The 25,655-nt window shown below is 39.6% G+C and overlaps 4 protein-coding genes across 8 annotated transcripts in view; 2 read left to right on the forward strand and 2 right to left on the reverse strand.

Moving 5' to 3' along the window:
• Positions 1-58: 58 nt before the first annotated feature.
• Positions 59-4,844, reverse strand: kng1 (kininogen 1). Of its 4 annotated transcripts, none has more exons than XM_026346507.1 (9): positions 4,683-4,844; positions 4,446-4,542; positions 4,091-4,237; positions 3,800-3,916; positions 3,534-3,609; positions 1,530-1,699; positions 1,330-1,440; positions 1,140-1,238; positions 59-666 (listed from the first exon to the last, which is right to left on the reverse strand). In XM_026346507.1, the coding sequence occupies exons 1-9, from the start codon at positions 4,829-4,831 to the stop codon at positions 304-306; spliced, it is 1,329 nt and encodes a 442-aa protein (XP_026202292.1). In that variant the 5' UTR covers positions 4,832-4,844; the 3' UTR covers positions 59-303. The 4 variants fall into 4 exon arrangements, with proteins under 4 accessions (XP_026202292.1, XP_026202291.1, XP_026202290.1 ...); XM_026346506.1 differs by having other exon boundaries at positions 1,530-1,696; positions 4,446-4,545; XM_026346505.1 differs by having other exon boundaries at positions 4,446-4,545.
• Positions 4,845-6,472: 1,628 nt separating this feature from the next.
• LOC113151920 (lysosome-associated membrane glycoprotein 3) lies at positions 6,473-10,557 on the forward strand. Of its 2 annotated transcripts, none has more exons than XM_026344790.1 (7): positions 6,473-6,609; positions 7,510-7,620; positions 8,250-8,332; positions 8,637-8,765; positions 8,921-8,993; positions 9,111-9,281; positions 9,713-10,557. In XM_026344790.1, exons 1-7 carry the CDS (start codon positions 6,549-6,551, stop codon positions 9,850-9,852), a joined length of 768 nt encoding a protein of 255 aa, XP_026200575.1. In that variant the 5' UTR covers positions 6,473-6,548; the 3' UTR covers positions 9,853-10,557. The 2 variants fall into 2 exon arrangements, with proteins under 2 accessions (XP_026200575.1, XP_026200576.1); XM_026344791.1 differs by having other exon boundaries at positions 8,640-8,765.
• Positions 10,558-10,739: 182 nt separating this feature from the next.
• Positions 10,740-19,000, forward strand: mccc1 (methylcrotonoyl-CoA carboxylase 1 (alpha)). The gene is made up of 19 exons (XM_026346218.1): positions 10,740-11,028; positions 11,546-11,589; positions 11,763-11,902; positions 12,031-12,126; positions 12,345-12,466; positions 12,675-12,822; positions 12,902-13,023; positions 13,101-13,212; positions 13,639-13,720; positions 13,805-13,932; positions 14,057-14,240; positions 14,662-14,771; positions 14,901-15,117; positions 15,241-15,327; positions 16,129-16,178; positions 16,363-16,500; positions 17,317-17,424; positions 17,642-17,713; positions 17,833-19,000. The coding sequence occupies exons 1-19, from the start codon at positions 10,973-10,975 to the stop codon at positions 17,965-17,967; spliced, it is 2,151 nt and encodes a 716-aa protein (XP_026202003.1). The 5' UTR covers positions 10,740-10,972; the 3' UTR covers positions 17,968-19,000.
• Positions 19,001-22,672: 3,672 nt separating this feature from the next.
• The window catches only part of atp11b (ATPase phospholipid transporting 11B (putative)), a 42,572-nt gene continuing 39,589 nt past the window's right edge, over positions 22,673-25,655 (reverse strand). The window contains exon 30 of the mRNA XM_026346325.1: positions 22,673-24,896. Within this exon, the coding sequence (XP_026202110.1) occupies positions 24,815-24,896 (82 nt within the window). The 3' untranslated portion in view covers positions 22,673-24,814. The remainder of the gene's footprint in view (positions 24,897-25,655) is intronic.

Below are 25,655 nucleotides of genomic sequence, written 5' to 3' on the forward strand. Positions count from 1 at the left end.
AACCAGCACACGGAGCAAAGTTTTCTTTTACTTTATTACATATTTTGACAAATGGGACAGTTTTACAGTGTGTTTTTAAATTTAAGAAATCTGTTTGATTTATTCCAAAGAAACTGACACTACAAAACATTTATTTTTGCTTTCAGCTTTAAAATGACTTATTTTATTACCTAAACCTTTCTGCTTTTATTGTTTTAAATCTCCGTAACTATCATGAACATGTTTCTTCCCAAAAATCCCTACAGTGAAATATGTGACTGATCTACATAACAATTTGTCCGGACACTGAATAACTTGAAATATTTATGCCAGCAGGTCTGTATCACTAAGGGTGCCGTCTGCTGAAGGCGATGTGGAGACCACCTCAGTAGCCTTCGTCGGAGCTCCGGACATTGGAGGCTGGACCGGGTTGAAAGGTTTCCAGGGCTTGGAGGGACAGTGGAAAGGGTGAGTATTCACATCTTCTGCAGCTCGAGTGGCAAGGGTTGGTTTGGAGACTGTGGTGTCCTCCTCAGAGGATTCTTCTTTGGCTGGATTCTTGGAGGGCTTTGCTGAGGGCTTTGCTGAGGGCTTTGCTGAGGGTTGGGGTTCAGTTTTGGACGGGGGGACTTCATGCAGAAGGTGCCTGAGTGGAGACCAGCCAGGAGGCCGACGCCTGCTCAATGACTACAGAAAGAATACATGTGGATGAACGGTTTGAGTTGAAGAGTGATTTGTAGACAAACATGTAGCATGTGGCAGTAAAGTGGAAAAACCTTGAATGTTGTAACATAAAGCTTTTACTCTCTGTTAAACACTGGTATATAATTTTTTAAATATCTAAAACTCATGCCATTAACAGTGTAAAAGTGCAAAGTGATTATACGTTTAAAAAAAAAACGACTTCTTTACTTGCTCCTTGTTTTTGAATGACACTAACTTAAAACAGTCAAATACAGTGATGATAAATGAAGCAATTACATTACTCCACCAGTGGGAGGCAGTAATGTAAGAAACTGCCTAATCTGACACAATTCAGACCAGAGCAAGAAGCTGCTGCAGTTAAAAAGCCAAAAACACCAACTTCTTTATCTCACTCAACTTAATATGCACAATATATTTGACTTTAAATGACTTGTTTTGTAAAAAGCTGCTCTCACCCTGAAAGGCATGGGACCATCTCCACACTCTAACTGAGCCTCTGGGGCCTCAAATCTCCACGGTGCAACATCCACCGTGGTGTTACAGTTGACAAACTCCTGCACACACGAATACACACAGATGGTAAACAAACCTGTAGAAATGTCACATTGTGTCAGCGGTGATATGTAATTTGTTTTTCATGATTACCACATTGTCTTCATCAATGTTACACAGTTCGTTGAGGTTTGTGTGATCGGCTTTGACACAGGTGGTCTTCCTCATATCAAACCTTAGCTTGAACCTCCAACCTGCCACCACCTGCAGTGATACAAACGCACCATGGGTCAAAAAGAGAAAGAGAAAAGAGTTTTCCCTCTTACTGACCCCTCCCGTCGCTCAGTATCTACCTGTCTGGTGGCGGGGCCGATGTTGTTAAGGGTGAACAGATGAGTGGAGTTGGAGATGGCGTTATACTTGAAGATGGAGACAGAAAGGGGAACCCTAATGTCCTCTGAGTTCACATCTATTTCCTGAGGGCAGCCCAGACAGTGAGCTTTCTCTGGAGAGATGTGATCTTATGCAGGGAAGAAAGATTGTGAACATGAGAAAATAACAAAAAAAAAAAAAAAAAAGGAATGAAGAAGATGTCGACTCATGAAGAGTGCTTTTAGTTATGTAAATATCAACTTATGTTACAGGCACCTTGCTCCTGTCATACTAAAAAAAAAATAAAACACAATTACGAGAACAAAATGAACATAAGATAAGGAATTCTTTGCAAGAAAAAGAAAAATCATTTCTAAAAGATATATTCCATCAGTGCAGCTTAGCTGAAACAGGTCAATAAGATGTATATCTGCAGAGACTATAACCTGTGAAAATAGTCTTACAGTTATCCTAGCTGATAAAAAAGAAAGATATGAATTTAGATTTCTGCATCATCACAGGTCTAGAGGTGCAGGTCTAGATGCACTGATGCCTTTTTAGGAAAACTGCTGACAAAGATTTGGAAATAAAGTTCAGTGACCTCTAATGATTAATGATTAACAACTGTATTGACTAGTTTATCTGAAAATATGTTTTACTTGCTGTAACAATCAAGTACAGTAGTGTCAATCATACTCCATAGATGTAGTTTTGTCCTCCTACAACTCTGCTGGACGGTATTTATTTGTTGCACTAGTAACAGCTGGTAGTACTGATTGAAGTACACACTTTTCCCTTACACCCACAGATTTGTTTTATATGCATTTTTGCAACTGACCCTGTTTTGCAGTAGTTTTCCCCAAGAACCCAAAGAGTTTCCTTTAAATTTAAAAACTTAAACTAATAAGTCAAATGAAAAAACAGTAGTCTCATTAACATATTTTATATAATTACTAAATTAGTAGTGTATATAATTATTTACAGTTCAAATTTTGCCTACAGAGGAAGTGAAGTGCCACAATGGTTTATTTTAAGGTCCCTTAAAACGGTGCTAAACCTTTTGGAAGCAGGATAAAAGATCGACTCTATGTACTGTAGGTCAACAGTGGGCTAGTTAGGCAAACAGAGTAAAGTCTAGACTATGTCACTGCCTTTTATGGTGGGAAAAGTTAATACTGTTCTCTCCCTATCTGCAGATAATGTTGATATATTACACAATCAGCCCCTGCACCAAGCAGTGTACAATTTCCTTAGTGATCCACTGTTTTCATAATGAGAAATGTGTTCCCTGTCCCCTGATAAACAGAATTACATCAATACACCAGAGATTCGTGCGTCAGGAAAAGTGCACGTCCAAAATATGCTCGGACAAACTGTGGATGTTACTGCTTTTAGTCAGTTACCGCGGTGGAGGCATCGCACAACAAGGGGTGTAATAAGTATTAATGAGCCAATCACTCCACAGTTAATGTCTTAAATTAGGTCTTAGTATAAGGTATGAGGTTTAAATGTTTAAAAAATCTGGTTTGATGAGAGCATGTTGAAATATTCTGCAGTTTCTAGACTTTCTGGAATCACAGGTTGTTCAGAGGCCGTTTGTTGACATATCAACAAATTCCCTGTGTCCTAAGTTCTGTTTACTTGGATGAGCTGATACAAAACTACAGGTAGCACCCAGTTAGCTTAGCATAAAGACCAATCCAAATGCAAAAGGCTGAACCTAAAGCTAATTAAATTAGCTTTTTTACTTAGTTAATTAATCTGTACAGACTTCTTTTTTAGTTTTACAGGTTATGCAGGAGATCTCTTTACAGTCGAGTCTTTATGCTAAACTAAGACACTCGACCGAGGCCCCAGCTTCTCATTTCACCTTCAAACATGACAGAGGTATCAATGATCTCTAAGTACAGTAACTCTCTCGAAGTAAAAATGTTTTACTGAACGTCATGTAAATACAGAACCCTGTGCATCCATCTGTCACTCACCGATATGGCAAAACACCTGTTTAGTGTCTGCATCTGTTTCTGACATGTAGACCACGGCATTGCATGAAATGGGGCCCTGGGGGAACAGCAGAACAGATGATGTTATCATTATCATTTCTCCTATAAGTCACATTAGTACTTTAAGAAATCTGCAGCTTTGTTTATGTTTATTAAGTTAAGTTGATTCTTAATACCTCCTACACAGAAATGAATGGAGGTCAATTGTGCGGGAGGAGAACAGCTGTATTCCATCCCTTCATTATTACCTTGTGTTCTGAAGGCAAATAGTCACAGTCTGTCCAGTGTTTGTTGTCCCCAGCGAGACAGTTACTGTTTCTGGTGGTGAACTGCACCGAATACACCGAGTTGGAGCCGTTCTCCGACTGCAGGGTGAAAGAATCAGTTAGTGTCAAAGTGTGTGAACATGTATTCCTGCTTCTTTCATAACCGTCCATGTTCAGACCTTAAATCAGTGCAGCGCTAACCCGTTCCCCTTCACAAACTCCCTCATGTGGTGCACCAAAGAAAATACTGTGTTTGTGGTGCCATCATTGTACCTTGCTGGCACTCAGTATCTGATAAAGAGCCAGCTTGTGCCCGGTGCTCAGCTTCTCATTGAACTTGTGCACAGCACTACTGACGGCCTTCTCTACGGACGGGTCATCACAGAAGATCAGGACCCCTGGTTGAACATCCTTTGCGTCCTGGACAAGATTAAAAACATACCAACGTACAGAGGGTCAATAAAGGTGACTGGTTTCAAAATAATTATCATTAACAGTGTGTGAGAGGATTAACATGACAAAAAAACATAGAAACTTTTCTGCCGTCCAACCTTTAACCACCAGTGATTTATCTCATACCATCAAAATTATGATTACCACTACTTCTGGTTTCTCTGATTGACCTCACCTGCCCAAAGACGGAGCTGTGGAGACACAGCAGTGCCAGCACACACAGCCCGACTCCGCTCCTCATCGTCTGATCCTGGTGGTGGTTTGGCTCCGCTCTGCTACAAGACATAGACAAGACAAATCTCTCACAATTACATAATGCATTTCTAGATCTAGGCTGTAAAATAAGCCTGTATATGACCTTCAGCTTCCTTAATAAGCAGAAAATGTGAAGAGCAAGTTGTTTAGTACTTGCAGTGTCTGAAGATGGAGGCCTGCTGTTGATCCTGTTGGGCTTGGAGAGGAAAAGCCCAACTCGTCTTCACTCAGGGACAACTGAGTGAAATTCTCCTGAAAGTGTAGGTGGGAATCCTGAGAAAGTTGATGACACACACATAGACACATACACAGAGGACTGGAGGGCACATATGACACACACACACACACACATTAATGCTCAGTCGGTAAAAGGAGAGTAAATATTTGCTGCTTTGTTTGCCATCCTACGAAGCGAGTCAATACGACAGTCAGTATCAAAGAGAGCAACACACCACATAAGGAGATGAACTAACTTTCCTCATTGGTGACTTTGAAAGAGCAAACAGTCTCCTGCCTCAGGCCAGACACATACTCACTAAATAAACCACATAAAGAAGAATTAAATGGCACTGTGTGGTAGCAAGTACAGAAATCCCCTCACTGTCCATGTTTAGGGCCTCGCTGTGAGTGCATGTGTGTGATCAGTGTGTGTTTTCACTGGTACTTTGTCCCTTTCGACCTTTAGCCCATACCACTCTGATTTCTCCACTGCTCGTCTGTGAAATGTGCTCAGACGTTACACTTCATGTAGATTTATCATACGGACATTGTGTTTGCTTTGTCTTTTGTGTAAATTCAGGGATCCACCAAGTGTACTGGGTGCACTAAGGCCAGATTACCTGCAGACTGATGACAATATGACAAAAAAATGTGCAGGATCAATAAATGTAATACATCTCACATGTGCCCGAGAAGTCATTGGCTCTGTTACTCTTAAATCTGAGAACAGTCTTTGATGGATAGCCATCCATCATGTACTTACAATGCAAAGGTGAGTATATACGTTGTGGAAACTATAGCTATACTGATATTTGAACTGTGAGATGCAGAACAAGATCAGTTTGAAAGTATAAACCTGCCACCTTGTGGTTAGTTAACACACAGTACTGTGCCAAACGCTAGATCATGAAATAAGCAAAGTGTGTTTGCATTTGCATGTCAATGCAATGACAATTCTATTCCTATAGCAGTTTAATGTGATATAATGTGACAGGAATTAGTCAGATCCCTAATTGTTGTTGAATGATTCATTCAGAGATCAACAGACTCAGAAATGTGGCATTAGTTGTATGTGTGATTTTAGGTAGTTACTAAGTACAACAATCTGAAACTAGTAACCAATGGTTCATGGTAACATATTTCATGCAAAATAAATCTATGATATATATAAGAAATAAATATAATAAATAAAAGATTTATATTAAAAAAAGTTTTGACTTGTTGTCACATGTACCAATAAATGCATCTGGTCATTTTGCTGTTGTAAGATTGAACAAGTAACTAGTCTGTCCAGTTTGTTTATTCCCTTTTGATATAATAGGGTGAAATGAACTTAAAATTAAATTAAATAAAAGACAAAGCTTGTACCTTTGCACTGTTACTGTTACTGCCTGTGATTAACAAAGTCATAGAACTGATTCAGTACAGGCAACGTTTGCCCTGATATGTCTTTTATAAAGTAGCCTCTGTACATACTGTAGTTTAGTATTTGTACTTTATGTTAAAGTGTAAATCAAACCAAGTGACATGAGATGAGGATGGATAAAGTAAATAATAAATGTAATTTTGTGACTCATTTTTAGTAAATTATGTGAAGTTTCTTTTCTGTCAGACTCAGATGTTTTACGCTTTCTCTATTTGACTGACATGACCATCAGAGGTGTCAGTACCACCTCCTGTGACACTTCACTTCCTCTCCAGACCTCATTTAGGTGTTTAGGTCTTCGACAGTTTCACAGTTACAAGCAAAACCACAGCTGCAGCGCTCTTACTGCTCCTCGGTTTCTTCTTTCTTCTTTTAACAATGATGCTAAAGGGTCTCACACGCCTCTGGTCTCTTGTCTTCCTGGCTGCTCTTATTCCAGGTAAGTTTTCTTCACCCTCAGATTATGAGCTCTTAACTCTTTGTCTTTTCTCTAGAGCGCAGACATTTCAATATTTAACATTAACATCCAAATTCATCTTCTGTTTCTCACCTCTTGGATGAACAGTTATAATGCTGGGAGTGAACCGATTCCAATTATTGTCTATTTATCTATCTTTAATCATTTATAGTGATTTGACGAGCTTCATAATTCTGTTTGAACTACACGTACGGTGTCACTGCTGCCATTTCTAAGACAAATGTTTTGGTTTCCTCTCCTTTACTGATCGATGCATAAGAGGTCTACGTGGTGGTCCCCACACTTTCCGCCTATCTCACTGTGGTTAAAGGGAACAGATGACACAACTGACAAAGCCACTTCACATGTAGGGTACAACAGCACATTGTTGTACCCTACAATGTGGGTTCTTTTTTCAAATAAAGAGAGGGGGACTACATCGAAAAGTATAAACTGATTAACCAAGTAGAAGTTAAGCAGAAGCTTTAAAGTTGTTTTTATTATGTTGAAGTACTGTGATGTCATTTATTTGTATTATTACTGTGAACAAAACTGCAAATAAACACATTAGATGTAATTTCTCCACATAGGAGTTAAGATTCTGTTAAACCTGTAGCTGGATTACCAAAGTGGGAACCTGGGGTCCCTTGGAAAGCTGTGATATGTGTATTGGCCCTGCAAACACTCTCCCCAGCAGGTTTATTTGGCCACAGTTGTATTTGCACTCAAAGAGCAGAACCTTCTTCCAGTTTTGTGCCAGTGAGCGGCAGGTTTCTCACTGAATGCAACTTTTTGCTCTTTACAAACTCTTCACAGTCACACTGTTTCATATAGACAGGTGATAAAATGACGCTGAGTGTGGCGAGTCTCTTCCTTCCCCAGGTGTCCATCCCCAGAGAAATGACAGCTCCACCTATCGTGCTGCTGAGCTGCCCTCGCAGCCTCTGCTCTACCGGCCGGTCCTGCAGCCATCTGAGTCCATTCCTCCAATAGGTACACACACAAGACCAGATAGACTAAGAAATAAATAAATCACCATTATATAACATTTCATGCAGTATAAGACTGAACCACATCCAGTCACTTAGAGATAAAATACGAGAAGTGTTGCTTTAAACTACATATTTCTGATCATAAGATGCTTGTTCAACCAGTTATTAACATCTACATTCTATCTATGTACATTACTGCAAAAGCAGTTTAACATAACGGCAATGTTTAGATTCTTTTTATTCTTATTTATGTAGAATTGTACAGTTTGACATTTGACATGAAAGCTGTGCAGGCAGATTTATTTCTGCTTTATTACCTGCTGTATAATCTGCTGTATTGCAGTGTACAGTAACATTTCCAACATGATTAAATCTCTGTTATTTACAACATAAACAGAAACCTTGTTGCAGTCCACGGAGGTTCACGTTGCTGTATCAGCACCACCGTTAGTTTTCTTGCATGTGCTCCCAACAAACCTCTACTGTCTTATATGCAGCACTCTTCTTGTCAAGAACATGTGTGGAAATATTTGTGAATTATAGATAATATGATAATATTGTTGTGTTTAGTGTTAAACTTGCATTAGATTTGGTGTTTGATTTAGGTCTGGGTGTGTGTTTTGTGCGCAGGAACTTACATGCTGAAAAGCCCCGAGAGGAAACCTTGCATCAAAGTGACCATGGGAGTCGAGTACATCGTCATCGAAAAGCAGGTTAGAGGCTGTGACTGGCTCAGCACTGTCCGTGCGGATCTGTCGGCCTTGTTATTTTGTGTGCATCTATCAGATTATTTTTATCTATTTCAGCACTTTTTTTTTAATAAAATGTGTGTTTGTGTCAGCACCTCTTCGTGAGGTGTTACACTTGGGTTTCACAGTTTAAACTGTAAAAATCTAAAGCAGCCATCAGCTGTTTCTCTCTTTTGTGTCCGCTGTAAGTGATAAGTCACAATTTGACAAATAAAGAACTAATGACATTGTTCATGGATGTAATGTTTCTCTCCCCTCCTGCATTCAGAAGACTTGGTATTTCAACTTGGACCGTGCCAGGGTCAAAATCAGTGGTTACTGTGACAGTGAAGCTGCTGTTCTCTCCCTCACGCTGCCAGACAGTAATTCAGCCAGTCTGCAGTTCACCTTCAAAAAGGTACAACACGTTTCCCAACCAAAGTCACACATACAGTACCTGGGTGTGGAGCTTGCATGACTCTCCAGAGCCAAAAACTGCACAAAGTGCACAAAATGTTTTCAGAATTTTGTAATTTCTGAATCAGCTTTCATTGCTGTTGTTTTGTTTTCCAGGAAAAGAAACTTTTCTATGTCACCAAGCTGTCTGCTCATCTGTCTCCTCTGCCTGTTTGCCAGAAATGCTCCAGTAAGACCAGAGAGAGAGAGTCATAAAGAGAAGCTAGATGATAATTTCAGATTTTGAAGAATAACCTTTAAGGTTTTAGAGCCTGACTGCTCAAGTTTTATGTCACCTCTCTCCCAGATAAGACGTATTCGGGTTTGCTGAACCACGACAAGTTGTTCACGACAGCGGAGGGTAAAAGCTTCAACTGCAAATCAGAGAGTCTGTTTTTGATGTCGTCTCAGCTGAAGATCAAGCTCGTCCCTCTGCAGATGCAGGCGTTCACTCTGACAGATGGACAATTTGGAAAAGGTGAGTGATGAGTGCAGGTTGCTGGATCCTGATCTAGATGCTCTAAAACTCTGATTATGTGTAACAGCTGCTGAAGCACCAACATCTTGGGTACAATTTTGTTTAGGACCAAAAGGACCAACTTATCATTTTCTTCACTGGACAGATTCCTCATTGTGTGCTTCCTTCCTTACAGTATGTTCAGCACCGCGTTGAATGATGGGAAACAACATTTTGATTAGACTCATGATGAAAATCTGTACAGTGCAACTTTTCTTTGAAGACAATATTTTATCGTTTAATGCTTTTGCACCATATTTGTGAGTGTGTCTTATGACATCTACAGTCCTGAGGAGTTTCTCCACACATCAGTTCCTCCACCAGCTCCACATCTTTTTAATCAAACCTCTGATCCTTATTTGCCTTTCATCATCATCTCTATCATTTTTCAGAGGTGGAGTGCTGGGCTGACTTTAACAAGCGAGTGATTCCTATCGTCATTGGGGCCACAGTGGTGGGTCTGATCCTGATCGCTTTGCTGACCTTTCTGTTCGTTAGAGACCGCAACAGACAAGGCTACGACAGGCTCTGAGCCGGTTATGAACTGGTTATCATAAAATATGTTAAATTCTCTTTGTAGCTGGGATGTTGCTAGTTTTCCTTTTAATCTGCTTTCCATTGGTGACTTTTGTTTACTGTTATTAGTTGTAAAAATCTGATTTGTTGCATATTCAAGAATTATTTAACAAAAAGGAGAGTGGTGTGGCAATGAGCTATTGGACCCTTTATTTATTATGATGATAATACAAAATAACCAGACAAAACAGTAAGTAATTAATCACGATGCAGAGGTAAAAAAGATGTGAACCTCAACTTTTAAACATAAATTACTACTGCAGAATAAACATGATGGATATACAGTCTTCATCTAAGATAAATGGAGGTCTGTAGTCCCAGTTAATATGTATTCCATACATATTCACACATATATTCACACGGAGACATTTGTTTACTAGTCCACTTTTGCGCATTAACTACACTTTATCTTTGAACTCACCACTTAAATATTAACAGAAATTAAAAACTCAAAACTTTCTTTTTGGCACTCTCCTCCTGGGAATTCCAAGTCCATGTTGTTGCTAGACCTGACTACATGTGTCAACTCTTATAAAACAAAACAAATAAGTAGGAGTAAATATAAATCCATTGTGTTGTCTGCAAAACCTTTGAATGTAAGTTCCTCGATTTCAATTGCTGTATTATTTTAAAATGCACTCTTATTATAAATATAATAAAGGCAGAGATCCTTTGTATTTGTGAGTCTGTTTTTTCTTTATAAACCTTAATTCATTAATTAATCTGCTAAATGTTTCTGTGCACGTCCATGTGAAACAGAGAAACGCCGCCCTCTGCTGGTGTCAGGTTGTCACTGCAGCTTCCTCTCCGCCTCCCTGTTCTCTTTTCCGATTGGCTGTCGACACTACGAGTCCTTGGAAAGGTCACAAATAAGATATAGCGTGTGCTAATTAGTTAGTGTTAATTGTTTCGAGGCCACAGTTTTTTTTTCTCTGTGACATAAATTGAGCGATCGGCTGATTTGAAATAGAACCAAACTGTTTATGAGCTGGTCAGTGAATTACCGCTTCGCCTTTTCCCTTCTCAGTCGGTTAGCTGGTTAGCTAGCTAGCAGCTAGCCACAGCAGCTGGTAGCTATGGCTGCAGTCATTCTGAGTTTTGCCTCTCTGCAGGGTCTGAGGATATTTACACAGTGAGTACACACAGTTACACGTCCACTATGTCCGTGCTTAAAACTCGGCATCTTGCAGCACCAAGCAGTTTAGCTTATTTTTAATGTTAGCTAGCGCACAGCTGCCAAGTTTGCTTGTGTTGTTAGCTTGTGCGGCTGACAAGACAAACTTGTGCAACGTAGCAATTAGCTTAACCTGTAAATTATCTGCTGATGCACATGATTCCAGACCTGAGGAAAATCAGGCTATTTATCCACTGAAAATCAACGATGTTAAATATGTTTTCATTGTGCAAGTTATTGAATCCGACAGGAGTCGCACAAGGTTACATGTAGGTACCTGACTGACAGCTGCGTGTTAAAACTACTGGAAATGACTAAACTGGACAGTTTCCCCTTCATTTGTGTAGGAATCAGTGTTATTGTGATGTACTGAAAGTGAAGCTCCCTGCCACAGTAATTCGCTCATTCAGCCTCTGTTCACGGAGCCATCTGAATGATACTGAAGTTGTCCCTTCCTCTCTTTTCTTCCATTCAGAAAATTATCATGGACCAAAAGGGGTGTGAGGCTTGTTTCAGGAGGTGTGTGAAGGAAAACATTGTGCATAACAAATCATTGACTGTGCTGTAGTTGTTTTGATTAGTTTTTATTTTTTAATATAGTACAATAAAAATATTTGTTTCAGATTTTATGTCTACGTGTAAAGACCAGTGGTTGTAAGTTTGGAAAACTTTTTCTGCTGTGTCTTCTCCAGGGGTTGGACGGATAGAGAAGGTGCTGATTGCCAATCGAGGAGAGATTGCTTGTCGTGTGATGCGCACGGCCAAGAAGATGGGCATCCGCTCTGTGGCTGTGTACAGTGACGCAGACAGACACTCCATGCATGTGGCCATGGTGAGAGACACTGGATAGTCATCTCTTGAAAAGAGTATCTGCTTGTGCTGCCACTGAATAACCTTTAAATGTCTCTAAGCTGTGTTTAATTGGAATGCCTGATTTTAATTTATTCTTCTTTTTTGTAGGCAGATGAAGCCTACCACATTGGCCCTCCACCCTCCCAGCAGAGTTACCTCTCAATGGAGAAGGTTTTGGAAGTGGCCAAGAAGTCTGGGTCACATGTGAGTAATCCTGAACTTGATATCAATGGTTTTGGGATTGTAATGTTGAGAATGAATGCTGCCATTTTTGTTTAGTTTGTAATTGTATTGACTGTTCTTCATGCTGAGCTATTCCTTTTGAATGTGATTCAACAAGTGTTGTTGTCTTTCTTTTTTTAATATGTGTGTGTGTGTGTGTGTGTGTGTGTGTATGTGTGTGTGTGTGTTTGTGTGTGTAGGCCGTCCACCCAGGTTATGGGTTTCTCTCAGAAAACACAGAGTTTGCAGAGGCATGCAAACAGGAAGGCATCATCTTCATTGGACCCCCTTCCTCTGCCATCCGAGACATGGGTATTAAAAGGTGACATAGATCCATATGAATATACTTGTACTGTTCAGATACATGTATATTTTTCATTTGCAGCTTTTTATCTGACAGCACAGTGTTGGCTGAAGTAACAAATAAGTTTGTTTAAAAGCAGTGATAATAATAACCCAACATTTAATAGAAGTATTTATGAGAAACTTAGATTTAGTTGGTAATTAATCTGTTTTGTTTTCCTCTATAGCACATCTAAACACATCATGTCAGCTGCTGGGGTACCAATCATTGGTGGTTACCATGGAGACGACCAGTCAAATGAGCGGCTGCAAGCAGAGGCTGCGCGCATTGGCTACCCTGTGATGATCAAGGCGGTCCGTGGAGGTGGAGGGAAGGTGAGATGAAGTAAATAAGGTGAGATGACACTGACAAAGTAACTTCGTGAAGGCAAAAAATAACTTTGAGTTTGTTTAGGGGATGCGGATTGCACGGTCAGACTCAGACTTCTTAGAACAGCTGGAGTCAGCGAGGCGAGAAGCCAGAAAATCCTTCAATGACGATGTCATGCTGGTGGAGAAATTTGTAGAAGACCCCAGGTAATATTTATTCACTTACTTAGATTCTACCACTTTATATTTATGTTTAATTAATGAATGTTCCCTGTCACCTGCAGACATGTAGAGGTTCAGGTGTTCGGGGACATGCACGGTAATGCTGTGTATTTGTTTGAGAGAGACTGTAGTGTCCAAAGGAGACATCAAAAGATCATAGAGGAAGCACCAGGGGTGAGTCCATGATTGAATTAAGGCAAACTGCATTCTAATGTTGACATTAATTAATGTTAAGTTACATTAGAATTTGCCACATAACAGGAGTCTTACTTCAGATTTAAGATCAGAATATGTTGAGCCACTTGTCTTGGTCCTGTTGTTGGTGTTAACTGTTTCTCTTCAGAAAACCATTCATTCAAAGTTCTTAGTTCATCTTTTAGTGATGATTGTTTTTCTTTTTTGTTTGAAGAGGAGACGTATCAGTATTTTTCTTCACTAACATAGTGACAGAAGCTAGAAAAACTTTTACTACAGCAAATAGATGAGGGCAGTCTCCTTTTCCATTAGTTACCACTCCAGTATGGACGTCCTGTTAGATGAAGGTGTGAATGTTAGTTGTAGAATCATACGTTTCATCATTTCTGTGTGTAATTTTTTCAGCCTGGTATTAGCTCTGAGGTTCGGAGGAAACTTGGAGAAGCTGCAGTTAGAGCAGCCAAGGCTGTCAACTATGTAGGAGCAGGTGAGACACACAGACACTCACAACACAACAGTTTCTCAAACCCAGAACACACAGTGACATTATATTGTTTGTATTCCTGTGGAGGTACGGTGGAGTTTATAATGGACGCTCAGCATAACTTTTACTTCATGGAGATGAACACTAGGCTGCAGGTGGAGCATCCTGTCACTGAGATGATCACCGGGACCGACCTGGTGGAGTGGCAGCTCAGGGTGAGAGAAGGGAGGCAGAAAAAGTAAAAATAGGGGAGAAAGAGTTGATAGAAGAACAATATGTTGTGAGTTTAGAGGGTTTTATTGACAGAAACTGATTATGCTTCTCTCAATTCTCCTCCAGGTGGCAGCAGGTGAGAGGCTGCCTCTCCTGCAGGATGACATCATTCTAAGAGGGCACTCTTTTGAGGCTCGTATCTACGCCGAGGACCCAAACAATGACTTCCTTCCAGGGGCGGGACCACTGCTGCATCTCTCCACCCCTCCACCAGACCAGGACACCCGCATAGAGACTGGAGTCAGAGAAGGTAGCGTCTCTACCCCCTGAGACTCTGATTGAGTTTACATATGCAGTTGTTCAGTCTTTACGTTATAGCTCTTTTCAATTTTCTTTTCAATTTTTAACTTACTGTGAGATTTCACATCAGCTGTTCTGAGTCATTGCAATGAAAAACTAAGTTGAAGAAGGCATCTAAAAAGATGGAGTGACAGGAGACCTGTTAAAGAAACAGAGTAGAAACCACATCCACTTACTGTTGTAAAGTATTAACTGGCCTCCATTCGTCTCTTGGCCTCTGTTCTCATTGAGAAATAAATAATCTAGTCACACTTGACAGTATCAGTAGAAAACCGTATAAAACATATCTGTGCTATTGCTGCAGTCTATGCAGATAATGAAGGATCAGCAGGAGACAAACTACTTTTTAATCTCTGTGTGTTTGTTTTCAGGGGACGAAGTGTCTGCTCATTATGATCCAATGATCGCCAAACTTGTTGTGTGGGGGGAGGACCGATCAGCTGCCTTGAAGAAACTGCGGTACTGCTTACGACAGTACAATGTAAGAGACTCTCAAATGATGCTTTATATGTCATGGAGCAGAACTTTAAGAAAAATTTTGAACTTACTAAGCTTGTATATATAATTTAATTTTAAGTTACATATCTTTTTACCCTTCTTCTGTCCTCAGATCGTCGGACTGAACACTAACATAGACTTTTTGCTGAGCCTTTCGGGTAACCCAGAATTTGAGGCTGGAAACGTGAGCACTAGCTTCATTCCTCAGCACTATTCCGACCTCTTCCCCACTCCGAGAGCCCCTTCAGGGGCAACAGTCTGTCAGGCGGCCCTGGGTCTGGTGCTGCAAGAGAGGAAACACATTGAGGAGTTCACACAGGCCACAAGTGGTAAGGGGAAAACATGATCTGTGTGAGGGCAAATGAGGTACAGCAGATAGTTCAGCTGAGTAAAGTCATTCTTTGTGTGTGTGTGTGTGTGTGTGTGTGTGTGTGTGTGTGTGTGATTTTCAGACCCTTTCTCCCCATTCGGCTCCAGCGGTGGCTGGAGAAACAACATTAAGTTTAACCGGAACATGAGACTACAGCTGGGAGACAAGAGTAAGTACCAGACATGTTGTGAGCATTCACTGCCCTCTAGTGTTCAGGGGGCAGATTCTTCAGACTGAGAATCAGCTGGATTTAAAGAAAGTGAGACAGCATGGACATATCCTTTTATTAAATGAAGATAGACTGGCTCAGTCAACCTTTACTCAGAATGTTTTTACTGTTATTAAACATATATCTTAAAATAAAAACTCATTTTAGAAGCTGGAATCTGAACGTTTGGCTTAGAAATAGAGCAGTTATCAAACATTTGATGGTTAATTATCAGTCAGTGAGCTAATCAATGAATAGTTTAATAGAACAGACAAATTAATAGGTGTGAAATTTTTATGGCCGCTAGTTTTACATGTAACCATGATAATGTGAAAGCACCTGACTTGGGGGTTTGCAACGGAGGCTAACCAGTGATTCTGGTTTTTATGCTCTAATCATTTAACAGGTAATTGGATCAATGGACCTTTGTGGAGTAGGTGACAGTTAATTAGTGGTATATTAGCTGAACAATTGATATAGTGTGTTAGTTTTAATAAGCAGAAGAGTAGAGTCGACTAGAACTGCGAATCTGATTAATTTAATGATCGTTTGAATAATTAAATTTAGAGCTCGTCTGACGTGTGACACTTTGTTAATGAACTCATATTCATTACTCTAATTTTCTATTAAAAATTTCACTGCCAGGCTGAAAATAGTGACTCTTATGATGATGATGATGTTTAACGTTTAACTAAAGACTTGTTTGGCCAAAGTGAATCTCAAACCTTTTATTAACACATTTCTTCTGGTGTGTGTCTCTAGAAGTCGATGTGGTCGTCACATATAACAGCGATGGCAGCTACAGTATGCAGGTGAGCTGAAATAAAAACATGGTTTATTTTAAACTTACTATTATTGTCCTGATCTATTGACTGTATACAGTGAAAATAAAATGCTTGAAGTGTACAGTAACTAACAGTAGACATACTATCTGGAGGAGAGGATGTAGTAATGGAGCTTCGTAAATCTTTATCAGATGTATTTTTATGATTTCAGATTGGTGAGGAGGTGTATCATGTGACTGGGGAGGTGGAGGTTGAAGGTGGAGCTACGTTCCTGCATTGTTCTGTCAACGGGGTGAAGTCTCGTCCCAAACTGGTGATGGTGGACAACACGGTGCACCTGTTCTCCACGGTATGTTCCTGCTGCTGCTGTTGAATTTTATATATAACAATATATTCATGAATAAATATTTATAGTCAGTATTTTTCAGCTGATTGTGTAACTGCATAGTTCACATATTCTTTATGTTAACTAAAATATAAACTAGTAGTGAATATAAATATTAACAGCAACAGGAAACAGATTGTTTTGTATTTATTAAAGGTCTAAACTTAATATTACTTATAAATTATTACAAATTTAAAAATGCTTTTAGAGCCACTGCTAATTTTCATTACTGATTACATTATTTTCTTGATTAATCAGTTTTTGATTTAGTGACAGAATCATCACAATAACCTGGAAACCATCATCAGCTTTCAGAAATATTCAGTTTAGTATCCCATTATCATGCATTTCAAAAATGGAATATCTGGCATTTCCCTGTGACGGCCACTAATGTTCCTAAACAGAGAGGTTCATTATAACTGGGTGAACTTATGCGAGCATGTCCTAGGTTCTTCATTCTTCATGCAGTAACTCTGTCAAACTACTTTGTTGGTACATACTATAAGCAAGTCCACATCTGCTACTGTATTTGTTGGCCACAGTCCTGTTTACAGGTTCATTTATCCAGATTATGGGTTATTTGAAAGCTGCAAATCCCTGCATCCCCCAGTTGATTTAAAGAGAATTACACTTCACCAGCCACTGTAGAAACTGTCTCTGTTTCCAATTTACCATTTGAAGTGTGACATCAAGGGAAATTAAAGCCTCTTCAAATCCTCTTACCTCAGTTGTCATTACACTGTCAGTTCTGCTTCTTACATCTTTACACCTTTCCTACAGGAGGGAAGCTCCCAGGTTTCTGTTCCAGTGCCGAAGTATCTGGCTGGTGTAAGCGGCTCTGGGGCTCAGGGTGGAGCCGTGGCCCCCATGACTGGGACCATAGAGAAGGTAGGTTTGGTTGTACTCATGTGTAACTTGCATCTCTATACTTACCCATCCTTTTCCACGTATCCTTAAATTACAACAGTACATCACATCATGTGTCCAGGTAACTTAGCTAGCCATAAGTTGAAGACGTTATCCTCATCACGTACCAAGACGTTATGACTTCAGGTTTCTTTTTGAGATAATTAAAAAGTTAGAAAACCTATGGTTCTGTGTTCAGGTGCTGGTGAAAGCTGGAGACAAAGTGACTGTTGGAGACCCACTGATGGTCATGATTGCCATGAAGATGGAGGTGAGGAAGTCCTGCTGACTCTGCCTCACACACATTCTCACCTTTAACCTGTTTGAATCGCAGGTACACACACTGACGGCTGAGTTTCTATTAAACTTGGTTGTTTTTTGTCTCGGCAGCACACGATCCGGGCGCCCAAGTCAGGCGTGATTAAGAAGGTTTTCTTCAGAGAGGGCTCGCAGGCCAATCGACACGCTCCTCTGGTGGAACTGGAAGAGGAGGGGCAGGATAATGGGGATGGTAGCAGCCAGTAAACACTTAGCAGCACGTTGACACAACCACAAATACACAGAGACAGGTGGGACAGACCTGATGTGACTGAAGTGAATCACCCAGCATTAGTTTGATGGTTTTTAAAATACACATCAGCATTGAAAGAACCAGTTTGAGTGAGTGTGTGGATAAAACAAAGGTGATCGGTGATTTGTTAGCAGATGAGTTGGGGACTCCTATCCTTCAGTATGATTGAATGCACTTCTCTATACACAGTATCTGTACTTCTTTACCTGTAAATGGTGACAGAACTCAACAGTGTACGTGTAGATGAAAACTTGATGCACAATTATGTGAATGACAATGGAAAATTTTGAATCAAACCATTGCGGAATGGGAAGAGCTACTGATAATGAGGAAAAAATGTATCATCAAATGATCTTGGAGTATAACTCCTCAACCCCCCATGTTGTCCTGTCTGCCACTGTACCATAAGAAACATGTACCTCCAAGGGTGCTGGTTTCCCTACATTAACTGATGAGGTATAGGGTTACACACTTCCTTATACTGTGAAAAAGCACTTGTAAATATCACTTTATTAAACTCTGCCTTTATTTAAAAATACATTGTTCTAACCTATTAGACATTGAACTTTGAAGATGCATGTTTTTCACTGGACAGTGGCAAAGAAAGAACAGGGGGATGTATAGGAGATAAATATATTAGTGTGAAATATTTTGTATTGCAGTTGTGTCAAACCATTAGAAACTAAACCTGACGCACAGACACTCCCATATTTTTTGTGACCTGATTTGACTCTAGTTTTCAAAATGTCCCTTATAGGAGGAGAAGTCGGTCACTGAGAGCTTTGAACAGACAGATGGTTTGTCTCTGTGTAAATCCACCATGAGTTCAAGTGATTTAACTCACTGTTTTCTACTAACTGTGCTCTGTGAGGCCTTATAAACTGAAACTGATGAACAGCTGTAGTGACTATTTTGTAGATGAACATTTAAAAAAAAAATGGTGACAACCAACTGATTAGTAATGTAATAAAACTGTAAGTATCCACAGATGATGTGATGTCGTACTTGTGTTTGAAGGTGGATTAAATATTAGGCTATATTTGGTTCAATGTCTCCTCCAGGTTCAAACAGCAGGTAAGTTTCTTAGTGTTGGTATTTTTTAAATCTTATTATCACGATCAGACCAATGTGTTCATTTTGCACCTTAGTAACTTGCATTTACTAAATTGTTTTCATGTTAATCTAATTATTTTACAAATAAACCAATCAAGTATTTCGTCAAGACAAACTGGACAGAGCAGTAAAGTAATTTACTGTCTCCTCCTGACCAAAGGAAATACTATAGACTTTTTTCACAATGTCATGGTTAAATAGTTCATTCATATGATTTTTACATCATTTTTTTTATCATCATTATTTAATATTTAACTGTTTTGCTCTTGACGGTCCAGAACCAGTGACACGCTCTAATCTTATGTTTTGTCCGAATCCTAAATATATAAAAGTTTGTCACATCAAAGAAGCTAAGACGAACAAATATTTCGGTTTTACTTGATAAATGACTTAAATTAAATTAAGTAGCAGTGAGCATTTAAACTATTTACTTTCAGTGAATTTTCTTGAATCTTCCTGTGAGACTCAGGGAAACAAAGTCAATACAATTAATTCCTACTCCCTCCCTGATCTAAAGTCTTCATTGGGTTTCGTCTGCCTCATTAACTACATGTAGATTTGTCTTGAATTGTTCATCAGTTGTGAGTCTGGTCAGTTAACGTTGTTGCTAGAAGCAACACTCCAAAGACCTTAAGTTTCTTAAAAATGTATTTATTCCTTAAATAGAAGTGCATCTTCCTAAACATCAGCGAGGACAGACGGACACAGCAACACATTATCAGTCAACAGAAGAATGATGATGATGATGATGGTGTTTATTAATCTTCTGATTTACTGAAGAGGGGAGGGAAGAAAAATGACTTCAACAGACCGTCCAGCACTGACGTGATCCGCTGCCTCGAGTCTTCTCGGTCGATGCTGAGTCACAGGCCAATCTGCTGCAGAAAACTCATGGGTTGACATTTTAATTTAGGTTCCGGTTTTCAGCTAATTTAATCAAGGAAACCTTAATTCAATTCAAGTCTGCAAAAAGTGGCCAAGACGTCGCTCGTGTCCGTTTCTTCAGGTCAAAACCATCTTTTCAAAAGTACTTTGACATAAATTGATGATTTCAGTTGTTGCTTGTTCAATTTATGACAGAAACACCCACGGCGTCCATTAGCTGAATCAATATTCCACACACAGCAGGTCTGGATGCTGGCTAAACTTTGTATTTATAACAGAACAAAAAGCTGTTTCCGTTTACCTCAACCTGAGAACAGAGATGACTGCTGATGTTGGCCTTTACATATATTCAAGCTGTGGACAATGTTTTTAGGAGCAGGGATATTTGGTACAAAACCATGTCTGTAGGCAGAACTGTATCACTTTTAATCAGAGGTCCAATTAATCCTGGATGGTGCTTCTGATGGATCTTCTGGGGTTGAGATGTGATAAAATACTAAATTACCATTTTTGAATTATGTGGCTGAGTAATCTCCTGCTTCCAGAAATACCCCAGAGGTCTCGTATCCAAACCCCGGTTCTCCTCGTGGTGATGAACGAGGCACAGATTACGTCAGTGCTGTGATGCTCTAGAGAATTAGGTCCTGGTTGATTCAAATGTCACATCTGATGTTAAAAAAAACAAAAAAAACAACGTACCATCTGTCATCTGCATGAACGACAATAAAAGAACCACAGTAGAGCCAAGTTACAGTTGATGTGGAAGAGGAAATCTGTACCTGGATACAGAAACCCTAAATTATTGGGACTATTTAACCATGAAACTAGTGAAAAAAATAATTTCTAAAATTGAAAATTTTACTTTATATGGTACTTTTCAAAATAAGAGTTTAACTGCAGGTAATTTTTGCTGCATCTAAAATCACTTTGTAGGGTGTTCACCATGTTGTAGCGACGTACTGTACTGTACTCTCTGCTGTCATTCCCACAATGCACCGCTCCTCGATTTAAAGATAAGAAAATTATCTTCATGTGGCTCAAGCTAGCGGCGATTATCGAGTGTCTTAAATGTGAATTTGCTGTTGGTTATCTAACTACTTGGTGTACGTTAGGTACTGTAGGAGTATCTAAGTATAGTGAAGGATTTTGGACTCTGAGTTTCTGTTTGACAACATTCGTGATGGTTTTAGGATGAACAGGATGGAACCCGTTATTGATGTAAAATAACTCATTTTTAACGCTTCAGGCCTCCATACATGACCACGAGGGGGCATCAGAACAGCATCAACACTGCTGGTGTTTCTGCAAAGCTCAGACGCATCTGCCATCTGCTCTAATGTCATGTAGAAACTCAGCAGTGTCACAGCTCCAACGCCCCCAAAATGCTCCTAAACAGTGAGGTTGGTGTCGGTTCTAAAGAAGAGTCTCTACACTGTAAATGCTGGTTGATGAGCTTTAGTAGAATTGTATGTTGATGTCATGATCCCAATATTCGTTTCGCAAAATATTAATGTAGTGTCAGAATATTTAGCGATATTAATGTCAACATATGCTGTACCTTTGTTACTATTGCTGTGAACAAAAACTGAAAACAGTAAAGTTAGACACTAGTTTAACTCAAACAGACGAAGCTTTAGGAGGCGTTACAAAGTGAAAACTGTGGGTTTGTCCTTTATATTGAAGTTTGACTAAAGACATGAATAGTGTTTAGGAATTGTAGAATCGAGTTTTGACCCGTTTTAGGAAACTAAATTACTAGTCTGCATTAGATTTGACCAGTGTTTTCCTTTAATGTATTACAGGGATACTTCTGGATTTAGTAATCCACCTTCACATTTAAAATTGCGGCACAGGCTTAGTTCTGCTCACTACTAATAATAAATCACCAATAATGCAGAATCCTACATTTCCCATAATTGAACTAAATAGCATCTTTAATTAGATCTTCCCTGCTTGACTTAAATTACCTCATCATTCAAATCCCACTCTCCTAATTTTTAACCAAATCCTTTTTTCTGCCATATTTTTCAAGCTCCGAGTCAAAATCAAGACGACGTAATCAGCACTGACTTCAGTGCTTCAGAGAATATTATGCAACTGTCTCACGTGACGAGTAAACTTACATTTATGAGTAAAATCTGCATAATGCTTCTTTAAACTTTAAACTAATCTTTAACTCATTTGTATTTCTCTTATTCCAGATCACAGATGTATCACAGTTAAAATTGTAGAACATGAGGTTTAAAATGCTCTATGGTGGATATTGTCGAACGGATTTAAAGGGGACGGTGTCGTCATTATCTGTTTGCACTGACTGAAGGTCCTGTTACGTCCTGTTTGTTTTAGGTGTGCAGCAGCCAGTTCCCAGCTGTAATGTCACAACTCAAGTAAAACAAAGAGCAGCTCAGACAGAGGTTCAACCTTCTGATAACAAGGCCCTGTTCTTCATATGTCACTAAGAAGATACAGAATCAAATTAGGTTGGTTTTTCCAAAGCCAGTTGAGAAGTGGATTAGAAAAGCTGCATTTAATCCCATTATTTTTTGTGGTGAACAGTTGCTGGGAGTGTCGTCCCACTGCAGGTAACTTAAATCTATGATTGAAAGTTGCGTTTTGGGAAGTTGCTTCATTGGTCGTTTACAGAACACAAACACAAATATATTGATATGTAACAAGTTTAACACAAACAGGAAAAATAATGTACTGCAAAAATAAATACATTTTCATTGTCAATTGCACATGTGTGAACAACAATGACATAAGAGGCCCAGGTATATCTCAAACAATGTGTACATTTAGAAAATAAACATCAGGAATATTCAATGAATTGACTAAGAGGACTATGAAAGAAGGGAAAGTGAAAGATTTAACAATAACCCGAGAAGAACAAACATCCTGTGACTCTGTGTGAACTGAGGCATGTACTCTCACTGTTGTGTGGTGGGTGTCAAGTTTAAAACGGTTGTCTTGACAGATTTCTCCACTCCTGCTACCTTTGGAGTCAGTTGGATTCTGCTAAAATAATATCTGGCTTCGACGGTTTTGGAAGAAAAGCAAACAAAAGACCTGCAGGCAGCATTTCAACAGTGATCTGTACTTCTATCGACCACCACGGCTGCCGTGAAGATAGCACACCAGCATTCACACACATTTCATCAACAGCTGGATGGAAACACACATGAAATAAACAACATAACAGCAAAAAGATGATTTCAATGGTGACAGATGAGCTATGAGTCGAGAAACTAAATAAATAAAACGTAATGATTTTTAATATATGGGACCTGTGCAAACACTCCGCTTCTCTTTTCATCTCTGTTGAAGCTGAATTATATTTATCTGAAATATTTCGTCTGGGTCGACACGCACCAGCCGTGATTTAGAAAAGCATCTCACCATTAGAGCGGTTTTTATCCGATCAGACACTGACAGGGATACATCCACCTGAAAGTCGGTTTGTACAGATTTTCAGATTTTCTGTATAATCTGAAAATCTGATTATATCCATTTTACAGTATTAATCCCGTTCATTACTTCAAAGTATTCTCCGACATCAAGGTCTTTAATGCTGAGATGCCTTTGCTAACCAGACTGAATGAGAAAAGGCATCGAAGGGGGACAAGTACAAAGTACCAACAGACTCAAACAGCTACCTGCAGTACCTTTTAATAATCTTTGAATATAACCTCTTGAAATTTTATGGCTTTTTAAACGGACCTCATCCGTCTTGCTTCCGAGGAACACAACGTGTAGACAGAGGCCTGAACAGTCATACGAGAAAGCAGCAAGGACAATAATAATAATAGTCTTCGTAGCAATATAAGCTTCTTTAAAATCAGGCACAAAAATAAACACTTTCTTTGAGCTCCAGTCTGAATCCTTTGGTCTTTGGTACCACAATAGAGATAAAGAAGCTCCATCAGAGGAGTACTGTAGATTGGAAGGAAACAAGTTATCAGCTGCTGCTGGATCAGCAGGTCTCTGAATGCTACAAGACTGTGGGTGGTCTAGCTTCTTCATTCCTTCGTCTGAACGAGCACAAAGAGACCCCCAGATTATGGAAGTTTATGGAATGTGATGTTGAGCGTTAGCTTTTGGCCAACACCTCTGAGAATAATAATGTAGTCTGACTGCTACATGGATGATCTTGGTTTGTGGTTTCCGTCAGCTTTTCCAAACCAGCTAGGTTAGGTTACAGCGAGGCTTCGAACTGGACTGATATTAGCTAATGTTTGTGCGAAGGGTCCAGCCTGTCAGCAATCTTGATTCTGTGATTAACAATATTTAAGACATCTGCCACTTCCAAGAAGATATAAGTGCTGAGCAGTTAAATTTAAGACTCCACGTTTTTAAACTATGAAATTTAAATATGTTTTAGATTTACAGGACTCACAGATGTTCTGTATGCAGCAGACATTTCAAAAGTGTTGCTGCTGAGATGACTTGATCTTTCTAGAGGAGTAGCTCCACAGATCTGCTGACTCGTTTCTCACTTCATGTTTCATTTTGATCTATGTTGTTGCTCCCATCTGACGTCCTATTTTACAGCCTTTCGACTAAGAATTGATTCACCCGGAGACACAAACTGGTGAAAGACAAAGCAGCCTGCTGCACTGTGCGGAGTCCTTTGGTTTGAAACGATGCAACAGCTCCTGCATGAATTCCAGCTGCATCAAGTTTACGTGGAAGTAGGGTCTGAGTGTATGTTTGTGTGGCGGGGGGGGGGGGGGGGGGTGATTATGAGTCACAGCAGAGTGGTAGCTCTCATCCAGTTCTGTGCGTTACAGTCAATGGCCTTGGGTTTCAGCAGTGGGTGGCCTCAATGGGTGACAGCGTCAGGATACTGCGATCATTGGAGTAGAAGGTTTCTGTGTCGCTCCAGGACCTGAAAACAGGCAGCAGTGACTGAGGGTTAGGAGACTGACGCAGTGTGTGTGTGTGTGTTTGTGTAGTCCAAAGGTTTGTAACCTACACAATGAGGCTGGAAGAAACATAGGAAGAAAATGAAGGATGGAGGGTTATTAATGGCTGTGATGGTGTTAGTGATGAGTATAAAAAGTCTCTCCTCATTAACTCACACTAATCAGGATCTATTGAGGTCAGAGCTTCAGAAAATAAACTAATAGAAACAGTGACAGTGTTCTACATGTACAGGAACACAGAAGTTAACAGTTCTGTGTATTTCACATGTAATATTAGTTTTTTCTGAGTCTGAGGGGGGCAACGCTCAGTGGGGAAGTGACATTTAAATTAACATGTGATGACAGTGGTGGGTTGAAATAACACCCACGCACTCCCCATGAAGCAGATTTAGATGAGTGTCTGACTGCTATAATCTTAATCACAGATGACTTTGCTTTTTCTTTTTTCAAATTTGACTCTCAGAGGCTTGTTGAATTAGAGTTTAGAATGAAAAACACCAACAAATGACAAACCTGTGTTTGGTAAAATATTAGTAAAAAGTATAAAATATTGATCTGATTGTTGAGTTGAGGTGAGACTTAAATCATGGATGAAAATCAACACAATCACCATCAACAGAAACAAACTGTGAAACAAGCATCAGCATTCTTCACATATCCGCTCTCAAGATAGCAAGGATTAATATCTCATTTAGGCTGGTTAAATATCCACATCCTCAGGT

The sequence above is a fragment of the Anabas testudineus genome, chromosome 4, assembly GCF_900324465.2.
Source record: "Anabas testudineus chromosome 4, fAnaTes1.2, whole genome shotgun sequence".
In the NCBI taxonomy this organism is placed as follows: Eukaryota; Metazoa; Chordata; class Actinopteri; order Anabantiformes; family Anabantidae; genus Anabas; species Anabas testudineus.